The sequence below is a fragment of the Elephas maximus genome, chromosome 7 (assembly GCF_024166365.1).
Source record: "Elephas maximus indicus isolate mEleMax1 chromosome 7, mEleMax1 primary haplotype, whole genome shotgun sequence".
Taxonomy (NCBI): Eukaryota; Metazoa; Chordata; class Mammalia; order Proboscidea; family Elephantidae; genus Elephas; species Elephas maximus.
Window position 1 is genome coordinate 131,084,098 of NC_064825.1, and position 16,598 is coordinate 131,100,695.

General features: G+C 52.9%; 1 protein-coding gene across 2 annotated transcripts in view; it reads left to right on the forward strand.

Annotated features, from left to right (window-relative positions):
* Positions 1 to 16,598, forward strand: part of LRP5 (LDL receptor related protein 5) — a 131,392-nt gene that overhangs the window by 32,218 nt on the left and 82,576 nt on the right. For both annotated transcript variants that reach the window (XM_049892662.1, XM_049892663.1), the window contains exons 2-3: positions 9,354 to 9,750; positions 15,989 to 16,186. In XM_049892662.1, the coding sequence (XP_049748619.1) occupies positions 9,354 to 9,750; positions 15,989 to 16,186 (595 nt within the window). The remainder of the gene's footprint in view (positions 1 to 9,353; positions 9,751 to 15,988; positions 16,187 to 16,598) is intronic.

The following is a 16,598-nucleotide window of genomic DNA, read 5'->3' on the forward strand; positions in this document are numbered from 1 at the left end:
GAAACCCTATGGGGGCAGTTCAGCTCTGCCCTATGGATTCACTATGAGTTGGAATCAACTCGATGGCAATGGGATTTTTTTTTTAAGTCTCGTAGGAAGGAGCCTTAATGGCACAACAGTTGTTGTGTGCTCTGCTGCTCACCTGAAGGTTGGTGGTTTAAACCCACCCAGCAGTTCCATGAGGGAAAAGACCTGGTGAACTGCTCCCATAAAGACTGCAGCCAAGAAAACCCTATGGGGCAGTTCTGCTGTCACATGGGGTCGCTAAGAGTCGAAGTTGAGTCCATGGCACCCGACAACAACAAGCCTTATAGTATCCGGTAGGTAAGTGCAGGAGTTACTCCATTTCACAGACGGGACTTGGAGCTCAGAGAGGGTGAGAGGCTTGCCCTGGGTGGCGGAGTGTGTCGGGGCTGACCCTAGGCTGGCCTGGGCTGCTGGCCCCAGAGCCCGTGCTCTGAACAGTCACCCTGACCTGGCTCCAGGCTCACACTCGGCGCCTGACCAGTCTGTGTGCCTTTGAGACATGGTCCTGAAAAAAAAAAAAAAATTGCCCAATTAGCTTCATAGCAACAGAAATGGAATTTTGGGTTAAAACATTAAAAAAAAAAAGTTTACCCACCCACAAACTCTTCAACCCAGCAGGGCCCCCTTTCCTTTGACCAGGCCCCTCTCTGTCCCCATCTAATACTTTCTTGTCACTGCGAGGTTTATAGTTACATTGTGTGTTTTTTTAGTTCTGTTTTGCTTTTTGACTTAACATGGTATCTTAACCATTTTCGCACATTACTACTGTTATTTTCTTATTCATTACTTTAATGGATACGACCGTGCTATTGAGTATACTGCGGTTGGATTATCCCTGACATTGGACATATTTTATTTTAAATTTTTTGCTGTTAGGAGTACAACCGCAGCAGATTTTATGACAGACCCTTTGCTTCCTTTGGATGTTTCTTGGGATACGTTCCTGCGAGAGCCATCCCTGGGTGAGAAGTTTAAATATGTTTACGGTTCTTAATACTGATGGCCACAGTGTTTTCCGAAAGGGCTGTTCCCGTGTCGGCGGCCAGCAAATGACAGTCTGTTTGTTTTTTGTGGTGACCTTGCAGGGGTCCTGGAACGTGGTGGTGGCTGGGCCCCAGCAGCTCCTGCTCTCAGCCTTCCCACCATCCGCAGGCTAGTTGTTGTTGTTAGGTGCTGTCGAGTCGATTCCAACTCAAAGCGACCCCATGTGACAGAGTAGAACTACCCCATAGGGTTTTCTGGGCTGTAATTTTTATGGGAGCAGATTGCCAGGTCTTTTCTCCTGCAGAGTTGCTGGGTGGGTTCAAACCTCAACCCTTCTGTTAGCAGGTGAGTGTTTAGTCATTGCACACCAGGGCTTCTTAATAAGTATGCCACCATAACATACAACATGGGGTACAGGACTGGCCTTATGGGGGCATGTTGTTGTTGTTAGGTGCTGTTGAGTCGATTCTGATTCGTAGCAACCCCACAGTGCTTCAGTTTGCACCACCAGGGCTAGGGGGAGGCTCCAGTGTGCAGCCTGAGCTGTTTGCTGCAGCTTGGGGGAGGGCCCTGGCATCCCCCCACCAGCCCAGCACCTAAGTGACCACCTGCTGCTACTCTGCTGCCCTCCTCTTCAGATCACGTCACATTGTTTCTTCCCGGGATTTCTGCCTCTCGCTGCCCAGGAGCGCAGGCTGAGGAGCTGAAGGCCACGACCTGGGTGCAGTGACCTGGGGCAGACCAATGCACCTTTCCACGAGCCGCAGTCTCCTTACCTGGAGAATAACCAGGGTGTGACTTCTGACCTGCAGGGAGTTGCCTGGCGTGGAAGGAGTGCACAGGACCAGCGTCCGCCACCCCCTCGTGCCCTCTGCTGCTGTGTGCTTCCCCCACGGGACCTTTGCACATGCTGTTCGTTCACTGTTGCCCTTCCGTCTGCGTGTGCACGGCCCGGGCCTGACCCCTTCAGGTCTCTGCCCTGTGTCACCTTGTCGTGGGTCTGCCCTGCCAGCGTTTTGAACATCACAGCCGTACTCCCATCCCCTTACGCTGCCCTGTTCTCCCAGCACTGATGCTCCAGCGTACACAGAATTCTCTGTGGACTATGCTCAGTGCTCGGCACCTGTTTTCCCCACTGGGGTACAGGACCACCAGGGTGGGTCTTCGCTCAGGCCTGAGTCCCAGCGCTCAGGGCCGTGTTGGGCGGGTGGTGGATGCTCAGTAAGGTCTGTTGAATGTCAACCCCTCACTGATGCACAGGCCTGGTGGGCCCTCTCCTGGTCTCCTCCCTGTACTTCTTATTCTGCTTAGCTCCTCTTTTATGTTATTCTTTTTTTTAAAAAAATTTTATTTGTTTTATTGTTATTGTTAAGAACATACACGGCAAAACATAGACCAATCAATAGTTTCTACACGTACAGTTCGGTGACAATTGATTACCTTGTTCGAGTTGTCCGGGTGTTCTCACCTTCCTTTTCTGAGTTGTTCCTCCTCCATTAACATCAACTCGCTGCTCCCTAAGGTTCCTACCTGTCATGGATTGAATTGTATCCCCCCAAAATATCTATCAACTTAGCTGAGCCATGATTCTCAGTATTGTGTGATGGTCCACCATTTTATGTGATTTTCCTGTATATTGTAAATCCTATCGCTATGATGTAATGAGATGGACTAGCGGCAGTTATATTGATGAGGTCTGCAAGATTACATAGTGTCTTAAGCCAGTCTCTTTTGAGATACGAAAGAGAGAAGCAAGCAGAGAGATGGGGTACCTCATATCACCAAGAAAGCCGTGCCAGGAGCAGAGGATCCTGTGCTAAGATGCCCCCAGACCAAGGAAAGACTGATGACAAGGACCTTCCCCCAGAGCCGACAGAGAGAGAAAGCCTTCTCTTGGAGTTGGCGCCCTGAATTCAGATTTCTAGCCTACTGGACTGTGAGAGAATTAACTTCTCTTTGTTAAAGCCACCCACTTGTGGTATTTCTGTTACAGCAGCACTAGTGACTAAGACATTGTCTAATCATTCAAGTTGCTGTCGTCAGTTTGATCCCATATAGATAGTCTTTAAAAGAGCGTAATGGTCAAGGCAGACGTTTTCTTTACTAGTTAAGCTAAACTATGTTTGGTTTTAAGAAGACTTCAGGGGATATTTTCGGTTTAAGATTTAGAGATTATTTTAGGGCAATAGTTTCAGGGGTTCATCCAGCTTCTACGACTCCAAAAAGCCTGGACTCCATGAGAATTTGAAATTCTGTTCTGCATTTTCCCCCTTTTGATCAGGGTTCTTCTATGGAATCTTTGGTCAACATGCTCAGTAATGGTAGCAGGGCACCATTCAAGTCTTCTGGTCTCATGGCAAAGGAGACTTTTTTTTTTTTTAATTATGGTGAAATATGTCTAACAAAACATTTGTCATTTCAGCCACTTTTATGTGTGTAGTTTGGTGATATTAATTGCGTTCCACGTGTTGAGCAGCCGTTACCACTACCCATTTCCAAGGTTTTTCACCACCCCAAACAGAAACTCCGCAGCAGACTGCTCTTGATGCCTTTTCCGGACACCCTTCTTCATCTCTCTTCTCTGCTCTTTCCTCTTCTCCCAATCTGGCCCTGCTTCCTCATGCAGCCCCTAACAGGGCTGGCCTCTCCTCCAGCCCCCAGCTTCCTTCATCCTTTGGAGAGGGTGGGGGGCCCTGAGGATGGGCCATTGGGGGTTACACTGCGGCTGCCATGGGGCCATACTGTGGGGAGTAGGTGCCGCCTGTACCAGCTGAGGCAGGGCGAGGGAGCCACCCAGGCAGAGGCGGCCCCCCTGGTGCAGCCCCAGGGCCACCGCCGGGTCCTCTGGGGGAAGCCAGTTCCCCAGGTGCGGGAGGGTTGATGTGGGTCTGTCTGGAAACTCAGGAATGAAGCATGTGGTTGTTTCTGGAGGCTTGGCAGCAGGGGCAGCTCCTCCTGGGAAGAGTGCCCGCCCTGGCTGCTCCTGCCTGTCTGTCCATCCGTCGGAAACCTGCCCGCCGTCCCCATGGCGCTCCAGGCTGCTGGCTTACCCAAGTCTTGGTTTGGGAAAAGCACAGGAAATTAAAAAGCACTGCCCCCCCAACTCCGGCCTTTGAAGGGTGCACCTGAACTGCCGCGGAGTAAACCAGGCTGAAAATGCCGTCTTTCCAGTTTGTGGGGAAAGAAGAGAGCCAGAGAGCGTGGGGTTTTTGTGCCTTGGGCAGCTTCCCGGAGCTGTGCCCGCTCCTGGCCTCCTGGCCCAGGCAGGCCTCCCTGGCCAGGCCCCCTCTGTAACCTGTCACTGCTGTGGGGAGGGCCTACTGGGCTCTGGCTCAGGGTGCCTTCCCCCTGGCCGATGGGAGGCCCCTGGTTCACAGAACCCTCCCAGCCTCAGAGTCACTAGGCCAGTGAGTCCAGTTTTCCACTTGCCATCAAGTCGACTTTGATTCCTGGCGACCCCACGTATCTCAGACCTGTGCTTCATAGGGTTTTCAGTGCCTGATTTTTCAGGAGATTGCCAGGCCTTTCTTCTGAGGTGCTTCTAGGTGGAATGGAACCTCCAGCCTTTTGGTTAGTGGCTGAGCGTGCTAACCGTTTGTACCACCCAGGGACTAGGTCAGTGACACTCATACCTAATTAGTCCGCTCTCTCACCTGCAACCACCACCTTTGCTTGAATACCTGTGGCGATGGGGAGCTTGCTACCTCCCGACAGTCCCTCTCACCATTTCCCAGAGGAGCTAATTTAGAATAGAAAGCACTTGCCAGCAGTCTTGCCCCCTACTTGTTTTAGTAAGGGGTCTCAGGCTGAATCTGGGCCCACCTGGTAGGGGCACTTCATGGGACCTTAGAAACAGCACTGTGTGTGTGTGTTTCTGGGGAGGAAATCACGTCCTCAGAGGCCTTTAATCCTTTGCCGTTGAGTCGATTTCAACTCATAGCAACCCTCCAGGACAGAGTAGAACTGCCCCATAGAGTTTGGAAGGCTAAAATCTTTATGGAAGCAGACTGCCACATCTTTCTCCTGAGGAGCAGCTTGTGGGTTTGAACCTCTGACCTTTAGGTTAGCAGCTGAGTGATTAACCGCTGTGCCACAGGGCTCCTATTCAAAGGCCTTTGTGACCCCACAAGGCTCAGAACTACAGTATGGGGTTTGGACTCAGTATACCTGGGCAGGATCCTGCCTGCCTTCGCTGGATGAGTGGGGACAAGCCAGGGCCTTGCTGCAGGGCCTTGGATGCCAGGGCACAGTAAGCCTCATAGGGAAACGGGATTGTTGGTAATCCCCGCACGGTGGCCCCAGGGTCAGGGCGCTGCTGAATGGCAGCTCAAAGCCGCCCACGGGTGATGGTGGGGTGTCTCTGCTGCAGTGCTGGCATGACCTCGGGACCCTACACACAGCCCTCCTCTCTGAGCACCCCCCCCACACCTTCACAGATGCTCTCTGGTCCTTCTGCCTCTCATGCTGATGGGCTCTGTACCGTCCCTGATCCGGCACCCTGGACACAATCACCACCTCCCCCTGCCACCTCTTGCCACACCCCTTCCAATGCCGCCAGCCTGGTGGCGGGAACCCCGACAGTTCTCTGGGTAGCCCTCCCTCCTTCTCCCCTCTAACGGGGCAGAGGCCACTACCGTCTGGAAGGTGGGAGTGACTTCCAGGCTGGGTGGGCTGGGTAAAATGCAGACAGCTCAACCAGCACTTAGCACTTAGCAGCTACTATGTGCTAGCCCTGGGCCCCGGGTGGGCATTCTTAGAAGAGGGGGAGCAGGTGGGCCCCCTGGAGTGCAGGGTCCACTGGGATCCACTATTCGTTAGGCAGGATTCTTTTGAGCAGCTGGGCGTATGGCCTGTTAGCAAGGGGAACAGGGAAGGTTCTATTTTTAATTTTCAAAAACTTTTTATTGAAAAGTTAAACATAGAACTACCATCTCCACCCCTTGCCTTGAGTTGATTCCGACTCATAGCAACCAGGTAGGGCAGAGTAGAACTGTCCCATAGGGTTTCCAAGGAGCAGCTAGTGGATTTGAACTGCCCACCTTTTGGTTAGCAACCGAGCTCTTAAACCAGTGTGCCATCAGGGCTCCAGAACTACCATAAAAAATCCATTGCCATCGAGTCGATTCCAACTCATAGCAACTCTATAGGACAGAGTGAACTGCCCCATAGAGTTTCCAAGGAGCGCCTGGTGGATTTGAACTGCCAACCTTTTGGTTAGCAGCTGAGCTCTTAACCACTATGCCCCTGGGGTTTCCAGAACTATGGTATGACCCAGCAATTCCACTCCTGGTTACATAGCTGAGAGATTGAAATGGTACCTGTGTACCAGTGTTCATAGCAACACTATTCAGAATAGCTGAAAGATGGAAACAACTTAAGTGCCCATCAGTAGAGGAGTGGACAGACACGACGCGGTCCACCCAAGCAGCGGAATATTACTCAGTCACAGAGAGAAATGAAGTCCTGATACACGCTGTGACACGGGTGGACCCTGAAAACATCATGCTGAGTGAAGTAAGTCAGACACTAAAGGGCAAATGCTGATTCCACTTGGATGAAATAGGCGAATGAGACCAAAGCTTACCAGGAGCTGGGGGAAGAGGGCAGCGGGGAGTTTTAAAACACCAGCCACCTTCTCATTCATGTGTACACTCACAGAAAAGTGGTGATTTTTGCCCACGGAATGCAGTTGTGGGCAAAACACTGGACCCAAGTAGATGCGTTCCAAGCACTGGGGCCGTTAGTACCCCCAGGACCTCTTCCCTGAGCCTGTCCTCCTTCTGTAAGATGGGGATAATGACGAGTGTGTGCGGCTGAGAGCTTGTGGGACCGGACGGGTCGTGTGCGGGTGTGGCCTGCAAAGAGCTCTCAGCCTCGTGACACCCAACATTCCTTACTACTCCCTGGACCTGCCCTGGGGTAGGGAGGGGCGAGCTTTGGGACGGACTCTTGCTGCGGCATCTCCTTGTTGTAAGACGCCCAGCCCAGCTGCAGTGTGGTAACATCCCATTATTTGATTTGTTTTTTAAATAGAATTTTTAAACAATTGAGAAAGACATAATACAAAGTTTGACCATTTTAGCCATTTTAAAGTGTGTGTTTTGTGGCGTTTGGTGGATTCTCAGTACTGTGCAGACATCACTACCATCTAGCCTTCATCACCCCTGTCCATTAGCAGCCAGTCCCCACCCTCCGTGTCCCTAGCCCCTGCAACCCCCGCTCTGCGTCCTGTCTCAATGCTGTTATTTGATTTTTGTAACAGCTCCCCTTCTTACAAAGGATAGTAGCCCTGATAGGGTGATGATGGTGATGATGGGGGTGGCATAGACATTCATGAGGGGAACCCTCACAGGCACCGCCCCCTACTGCCAGGGGGCCACCTGCATCCCCCTGGGGGTCCCGGCCCCTGTGTCCTGGCTGCCGGATCCTCCCCGGTGGTTGCGTGGAGTCTACAAACCCTTCCCCTGCTGGAAGGAAACCAACTGAGCTGAACGTAGAATTCAGTTACAGAGATTTGGGTGCTTGGGTTGAATTCGTTTTGATTTCTGTTTCCAAAGGCGCATCTTGGTGGTAGGAGTGTGGGGTAGGCTGGGCCCCCACCTGCACAGGAGCCACCCATGACCTGCAGCTTCCATGAGCAGTGAGAGCAGAGCAGAGCCAAGTGCTGAGATGGTTTTCTGGGGTGCTAGTGGCCAGCCCCACCTTGCCCCCAGCAGCAGATGGGGACCGTGGGTAGGTGGACCCCCCTCCCCAGGAGCCGAACGCTCCACTGGGTCAGGAGGGCAGGTTCCCTGGGGGCCCAGCAGGTAGCTATTACCATGCCAAAAAACCAAACCCATTGCTGTCGAGTTGATTTTGACTCATAGTGACCCCACGTGTTACAGAACAGAGCTGCTCTATGGGGTTTTCCTGCCTGTAATCTTTACGAGAGCGGATCGCCAGGCCTTTCCTACACAGTGCTGCTGGGAAGGTTCGAACCACCAACACTTAGGTTTTAGTAGCCAAGCGTAAGCCATTTGTGCCCCCCTGCTACCATAAGTAGATATTAAATGTAAATTAATTGCAGTTAAGTGGAATTAAGCCTTCAGTTCCTCAGCCACACTGGGCACTTTTCAGGGGCTCAGTAGCCCCTGGTGGCCTGTGGCTTCTGTTCAGGCAGCACAGACACAGGGCCCCCATCATCAAGGTGGGACAGCGCCGCTCTGGCCTTGCTGCTTTGTCCAGGCTGTTGAGGGGCCTCCAGACTTGGGAGGGCCTACTGGACCCTCTTGGGCTGAGGTCTGAGGGCACCTGGTGGGGTGATGCTCTCAAGGCCCCCCTGGGCTTTCATTTGGCGCATTGAGAGAACAAGACCCTGTGCGACTGAGGTGAAGCTGAGGGGACTGTGGCGTTCAGGGTAGGGGAGGGGAAGCAGCCCAGCTGTAGGGCCTGCTGTGCAGGGTGGGGGGGGTGGAGAGGAGAGTGGGCAAGATGAGGGGCAGGGCACCTGACCCTGTTCTGCATGGCACTGGGAGCTATTGAAGGTGTTTGAGCTGAGGAGGAACATTCCAGAGTGACCCTTTAAGACCGTTCATTGTGGGGGTGCCTAGAGTCAGGATGGGGGAGAGGTGGAATGCAGAGGTGGGTGAGGGGCCTGAGCTTAGACCCCCCCCAAAAAAAAACTATTGCCATTGAGTCGATCCTGACTCTAATGACCCTATAGGACAGAGTAGAACTGTCCCATAGGGTTTCCGAGGCTGTGATCTTTATGGAAGCAGACTGCCAGATCTTTCTCCTGCAGAGCTGCTGGTGGGTTCAAACTGCTGACCTTCCGGTTAAAAGCCAAGGGCTTAAACACTGTGCCACCAGGGCTCCTCTGAGCTCAACAGTGGTCAGGAATTATAAGGGAATCCTGAAGCTGTTTCCAGCCGGTGGCTCGGCCCCTTGGCCTGGCCTGTGCCGAGCAGCATGGCCAGGGCTGCCCTCCCTGTCTGCACTGTGGTGGCCTGACCCATGACTGTAATTGGGCTGATGAAGGGGAGGTGATGTGAAGTCCCTGCAGAGCAGAGTGGGCTCCTACTGCCACCTGAGGCCCAGCCGCCTCCTCCACGGCCTCTGGGCAGAGAGAGCCCCTGTGCTCGTCTGGGAGGGACTGCGCCTGTGTCAGTTATAATAAGTGTAGCCACTGTGGTTTTAGTAACAATCAGAGGATCTGCCCTGTGGAGGGGGCCCTCCGAGTGTGGTGGGCGTGACTGACCTGTGGGGGCCGGCGCCCTGGCAATGCTTCGGGGAGTGGAGGAAAGGGCGGGAGGCGCTAGGCGTGGCCTGGGCCGCGGTCCTCACGGTGCCCTCTGCCCCCACAGCCTCACCGCTCCTGCTGTTTGCCAACCGCCGGGACGTGCGGCTGGTGGACGCTGGTGGCGTCAAGCTGGAGTCCACCATCGTGGTCAGCGGGCTGGAGGACGCAGCCGCCGTGGACTTCCAGTTCTCCAAAGGAGCCGTGTACTGGACGGATGTGAGCGAGGAAGCCATCAAGCAGACGTTCCTGAACCAGACAGGCGCTGCCGTGCAGAATGTCATCATCTCGGGCCTGGTCTCCCCTGACGGCCTGGCCTGTGACTGGGTCGGCAAGAAGCTGTACTGGACGGACTCGGAGACCAACCGCATCGAGGTGGCCAACCTCAACGGGACATCCCGAAAGGTGCTCTTCTGGCAGGACCTGGACCAGCCTCGGGCCATCGCCCTGGACCCTGCCCACGGGTGAGTCCAGACCCTCTGTCGTGGGTCCCTTGGGGGAGACCTGGGAGGTCATGGTTCCCCTTTTGAATTTAGTTGAACCCACGTTCATTTTTCAGAGAAAACACAGCAATCTTAAGGTGAACTCACCTTTCCAAATTTGTTGTTGAGGATTCTTTTCCTTCAGTAGCCATGCTTCTTCTTTTAAAATTTAATTTATTGTGTTGTTGCTGAGAATAGACACATCAGGACACAGACCAAGGCAACGGTTTCTGCGTGTACAGTGCAATGACCGATGACCTGCTTTGAGCCGTGCAGCCATTCTCACCCTCCACTTCTGAGTTATTCCTCCCCCACGAGCAGAAACTTGCGGCCCCCTAAGCTTCCTATCTAATCTTTCAAGTTGCTGTTGGCAATATGGTTTCTTTCTAAAACTTGCCAGCACGTCTGAGGCACCTGAGGTGGCCTTCTGGGTTTGAGGTGTTGGCCATCTTGCGTGCGTGCTTGCGTGCGTGTGTGTGTGAGATGGGCGTCCCAAGGAAGTGTGGCTCTCCTGCAGGTGGAAATTTGCACACCCAGTTTTTCTTTCTTTTTTTATTCTGATGGAATTCACATCACACGTTGACACGCGTTTTCTAACTGTATAGGCAGAAGATGGGTAAACAAAAAAACAAAAACCAAACCTGTTGCCATTGAGTCTACTCCGCCTCACAGTGACCCTATAAGACAGAGCAGAACTGCTTCATAAGATTTCCAAGGAGCAGCTGGTGGATTTGAACTGCAGACCTTTTGGTTAGCAGCTGAGCTCTTAACCACTGCGCCACCAGCGCTCCTGGTAGAACTAGTGAAGCTCCCTGTCTGGAATCAGAATGCGCTAGGGGAAATGAGAATAAGCAGATCGTCTCTCTGGTCTGCTCCAGAAGTGCCTTGTGGTGCGCTCTGCCCCCTGGTCTAGCTGAGCTCACCTTGGCCCTGGAAGGCCCTGGGCACCCCACAAGGGTGGCTTATGAGGGTGGCTGTGAGTCAGAATTGACTCAGCAGCAACAGGTACCGCACACCAGTTCTCCTGTAGATGCTGGCGGCGCAGCCATGTCTCTGCTCTCGTGGCCCTTGTGGCGTCTGGAGGGGTGAATGAATTAGCAGGTCAGTGGATCCCGTATCCCAGGGTGCCATGTGCCACGGAGGGGAATGCGTGTGGGAGGCAGGGCGCAGGGCTCTCCGATTGTAGGCCAGGAGCCTGGGACAGCCTCCTGGTGACAGAGGAGGGTGAGAGCTGTGTGGCTCTGGGAGAGAACATTCCAGGCAGAGGCAATAGCATCTGCAAAGGGCCCTGCAGCTAGCCTGTTTGAGTGGCTATAGCAGGTTGAAGGGGTGAGGAGGTGGGGTGTGGTGAAATGAGGTGCAGCGGAGGAGTCACCAGGTTTGACTCCTGCTTTAAGGCGACCCCTTGGCTGCTTAATGGAAGTAGATTTTGGTGGGGGGTCGGGTGGGTGGAGGGGAAGCCGTTGGGTGGCTCTGCCTGTGATCCTGGCCATAGAGAGTGGTGGCTTGACCCAGGGAGGTGGCAGGCTAGGGTGAGAGGTGGTCAGATTCAGGTCTGTTTTGAAGGCAGAATCAAATAGAATCGTGGACACTTTGCATGTGGGTGGGAGAGAAAGAAGAGAGGCAGGGAAGGCGTGACGCTGCTCTGTGCCCGTGTCCTTGTCTCGAGAGGAGAGGAGAGTACCGACCACAAGAGGGTGTGATGATGTAGCACATCGTGCAGAAAATACCCAGACAGTCTCTGCGTGGATGAAGGCTACAATAAGTGTTAAGTGTTATTATAATGGAGCCCTGGTGGTACAGTGGTTAAGAGCTTGGCTGTTAACCAAAAGGTCTGCAGTTCTAATCCACCAGCCATTCCTTGGAAACCCTATAGGGCAGTTCTACTCTGGCTTATAGGGTCACTATGAGTCAGAATCGACTCTATGGCAATGGGTTATTATAATAAAAATGCCCCCACCACCATCCAAAATCCACTTTGTCTGCACCCAGTTTTCTTTTCCTTCCTCGCGGCCTTTCACACAGAAGAGCTTGGCGCACCATCACTGGGAGCTGCACAGTTTCTGTTCAGCCCCCACTTTTCTTATTAAAAGGAGCCCTGGTGGTACAGTGATTAAGTGCTCAACTGCTAGCTGAAAAGTTGGCAGTTTGAACCCACCAGCAGCTCTGCAGGAGAAAAGACCTGGCAATCTGCCCCTGTAAAGATTTCAGCCCAGAAAACTCTATGGGGCAGTTCTACTCTGTCCTTTGGGACCACTCTGAGTTGGAATTGACCCCATGGCAGTGGCTTTGGTTTGGGGTTTTTCTTATTAAACATTTGAAATAGCTCTTTTCCGCTTTTGCTTCTCAGTTTTCCCCGGAGACCGCACCCCTGGGGCGAAGCTGACTTGAGTTTCGCTGCCCTGGGTGGGATTAGGGAGCCGCAGCCTCCCCCGCACTTCCCCACCCCAGTAACACGTCTGACAGATGAGGGAGTGGACAGCACCGTGTGTGATCTCCCACTCGTCACATTGAGTGGAGGTGGTTACATGGGATGCTGGTCCCCAAATTTAACCATGAGTGTGATTGTGGTTTGAAGGTCTTACCCTGTCCCCTGAGGCGCTGTGTTGCCCAGGAGTGGAGGACCCCAAGTTGATCATAGAAGTGCGTATGTATGTGTGTGTGTGCGCAGGTATGTGTGTGCACGTATGCATGTGTGTGTGTGTGTTGCACCCCCATTCATGCTGAGCACTAAATTGAGTGGTGGCCCTGTGGCACTAGTATAAGCCCGAGCCCAGGAGCGGGGACAGTGGAGAGAGGATTTCTGTCTTCCTTCCTAGCCGCAGGCACGGGCATGCAGGGAGGGGCCCTGTCTTCCTCCAGCTCCTCTGGAGCCCCTTGTGCCCCTGTATGATTCTTTCTCCCACTGGGGTCCCTCTTCAGACAAGAAAACACCTGCCCCAGCCCATGTTAGGAAGAAGGGGTTCGGTGGGAATGTCTACGCAGCGTGTGAATGACCTTGGGCCCCCTGCCCAGAGGAGGCTCATGTCCCCGTGGCCCCGCCGGGTGCAGTGTCAGCAGCGTGGGCAGCAGAGTGCTTGAGTGCAGGCTGGGTGCAGGGAGGCTCCGTCGTTCCTAGAACCAGAGTGCCCACGTGGTGGGTAGGGCTGGCTTTGGGGAGGACCCCTGGCCCTGAGTAGCTGGCCCGGCACTGGTGGGAGACGCAGCCCAGTGCAGCCAGGCCAGGGCTGCAGCTGCTCCTGGTGCTTCAGTTAAAGCTGGGTGAAACCCAACCCTCTCTTTAAAATGCAAAATGTCCCTTCCCTAAAATAACACAGAACCGCAGCTGCCCTCAGCCAGCCCTCTGCAGAAAGCCTGTGCGACAGCACTTTTCTTCGGAAGTTGGTTTCCTGCGTGGAATTCAGCTGGGCCGAGGGTCAGGCTCTGTGCGAGAGAGCATGCCTGCGCCAGCGGCCCCTGCTCACGGCCAGCTCACAGCCTCCCCATTTAAGGAAGCCGGGGCCTCTGTTATGAAACTGGGGGAAGGAATTTGAGTTATGCTCCACGCGGAGGTCCCTGAGCCTTCCCGTTTTCCAGCCTTTTCTGCCGGAGCAGGGAGCAATTGGGGACGGCATGTCGGCTCTCTGGGGGATTTGTCCTTCCGATACCTGGGGGTGGGAAGGTTCAGGGGAAGGCAGGCGGCCACCGAGCCTGCCGCGCGAGGGCCTTTGCTGAGCTGTGGCAGCGCCTGTGGGCCCTGGGCTGTCAGGAGAAGCTCACCAACACCCTTCATCCTGGCAAAGGTGAGCATCACATGTTCTGCTCCCAAGACGCCACAAGGTGCAATGGCCTGGGCAGGTCAGCCTTTCTGAGCCTGTTTCCCCTTCTGTCTAATGGGAATAGGCATTCCTGCTTGGCCTGTCCCTTGAGTTCCCACGGGACGTAGTGAGGTTGTGGAAGAGAGGAGTGGAGGCCCTTTGAGGTAGAGCAGGTACTGCCCCCCTTTTCTGCAGAGAAGGGAAAGCAGGTCTGCTGCCCCTTGGGGCAAGCTGGAACGAGAACCTGGGACTTCAGTCCTCCAGGCTGGCATGGTTACTCTTCTGTCCCTGCAGGCCTGTCCATCTTCCAGCCACATAGCCCAGGGCTTGGCCCACTTACCTGACCCTGGAACCTGCCTCCCAGATGCCTGGGCTGCTCTGGGCTGTCTGCCTTTAGGATGTGGGAGCCATGTTCCTTATTAAAATCTTGAGAACCTGCATAAGTAAAAACAAACCCCCACAACAGTTGTTACTAACTGCTGTCGTTATTTCCTGTCATTTCCATGTATGTCCTACCTTTGTGTTTTTAGTTGCCTTTTAGAGTTTCATTCGCAGCAGTTTCATAGTAGCAAACAATTGGAAACAACCCCAGGAAGCACAGGGAGCTGTTTAAATTGATTACAACGCAGCGTATGGTACTTTACCCTATGCCGCCATTGCAAGAGCAGGGAAGAGCGGCAAAACTGTGGACACAGTAAAAGCTCAGTGGCTGCCACGGGCTCAGGGGAGGGACAAACAGGTGGAGCACAGGGCATTTTCAGGGCGCTGAAGCTATCCTGCATGATACTGCAAGGGTGGACATGTGACACCCTGCGTTTGTCAATCCCATAGGACCGTGCAGCACCAAGAGGGAACCCTCACGTAAACTGTGTGCTGTAGAGTCAATTCCAACTCATGGCGACCCCATAGGACAGAGTAGAACTGCCCCGCAGGGTTTCCAAGGTTGTAATCTTTACAGAAACAGGCTGCCACACCTTTGTCCTGCGGAGAGGCTGGTGGGTTCAAACCGTCGACCTTTGATTAGCAGCTGAGTGCTTAACCACTGTGCCACCAGGCCTCCTTAGCAAAACTATACTGACCCTATATGACTATAGGGTTTAGTTAACAGTAATATACCAACTTCAGCTCATCAATTTTAATGCATATACCACACGAATGCAAGATGTGAATAATAGAAAAACCTGTCTGCAGGGGAGGTGGCATATATGAGAACTCTGTACTTTCTGGATTTTTTTTTCTGTACACCCAGAACTGCTCTAAAAAACAGAGCCTATTTAAATAGTTAAAAGAACGAGCAAGATTTATATTGGTGAAAAAGGGAAGGTGTCTGTCTTGGCCATCTAGTGCTGCTATAACAGAAATACCACAAGTGGATGGCGTTAACAAAAAGAAGTTTATTTTCTCACAGTCCAGTCAGCTAGAGGTCTGAATTCAGGGCATCAGCTCCAGGGGAAGGCTTTTCTCTGTCTGTCAGCTCTGGAGGAAGGTCCTTGTCATCAGTCTTCCCTTGGTCTGGGAGCATCTCAGTACAGGAACCTCAGGTCCAAAGGTTGTCCTCTGCTCCCAGGGCTGCTTTCTTGGTGCTATGAGGTCCCCCCTCTCTGATTGCTTCCCTTTTCTTTTATCTCTTGTGAGATAAAAGTGGTATGAGCCACACCCCAGGGAAACTCCCTTTACATTGGATCTGGGATGTGACCTGGGTAAGGGTGCTGTTACAATCCCACCCTCATCCTCTTTCACATAAAATTACAAGCACAAAATGGAGGACAACCTCAGAATACTGGGAATCACGGCCTAACCAAGTCGACATACATTTTGGGGGGACACAATTCAATCCATGACAGTGTCTAGAACGTATTGCTAAGTGAACACAAGTTGCAGTCTATTTTTGTCTTTAATTTTATTTAGGTGAAAGTTTACAGAGCAAATGAGTTTCTCATTCAAAAATTGATACACAGATTGTTTTGTGAGATTGTTTGCGATACTCGCACTGTGGCAGCACTCGCCCCCTTCCTGCCCTGGGTTCTCCGTGTCATTTGTCCAGTCTTCCTGTCCCTTCCTGCCTTCTTGTCTTCGCTTTCAGGCAGTGTTGTCCATTTGGTCTCATCTACTTGATTGAACTTAAGTTATTGTTTGTTTGATAGGCTTGTCTAATCTGTGGCTGAAAGGTGGACTTTGGGAGTGGCTTCAGTTTGGAAACAGTCTATTTTGATTGCCCAACTTTGTTTAAAAATTAATATATTACTAAGTGTCTAGGAAGAAAATCTGAAGTGATATCCCACTAAACTTGGTTCTCTCTGCTGGGTGAGGTCTCACGGCCAACTCATCAGCTCTGTGTCAAGCCTGCTTTTGGGTGAGCAGAAAACAAACCAGAAAGCCAACCTGTGAACTTCTCTTGCCCTTGCCCCTGCCTTCCTTTCCAGGTACATGTACTGGACGGACTGGGGTGAGACGCCCCGCATCGAGCGGGCGGGCATGGACGGCAGCACCCGGAAAATTATTGTGGACTCGGACATTTACTGGCCCAACGGGCTGACCATCGATCTGGAAGAGCAGAAGCTGTACTGGGCCGACGCCAAGCTCAGCTTCATCCACCGTGCCAACCTGGATGGCTCGTTCCGGTGAGTTTTTGCCCTGGCGGGCCCTTCCCTGCCCCCAGCTTCTCTGCACCCCAGCCATCGCCAGGGCTTCAGTCAGTCTGATCTGGTGTTCCCAGGTGATCCTCCTTCATACAGGCCCACAGTCCCTTCTCTGAAGGCCTGTGGCCTGATGTGCTCTGGAATTCAGAACTTTTCTGAATGCAGACCTGTGGGAACACAGTGTACATCCCACATCTCACACCACACCCCAGGTGTGGTGTGGGGCAGCAGCTGCAGCCTAACATCTGAGTATTTCTGTAGCAAAGCGTATGACTAGTCCTTCTAGATCGATAGATAGACCCCGACTCATGGCGACCTTAATGTGCCGGTCCTTTGTCATCCTCACGTATGAGTCCATCATTGTGCTATTGTGCCAGTCCATCGCATTGAGGGT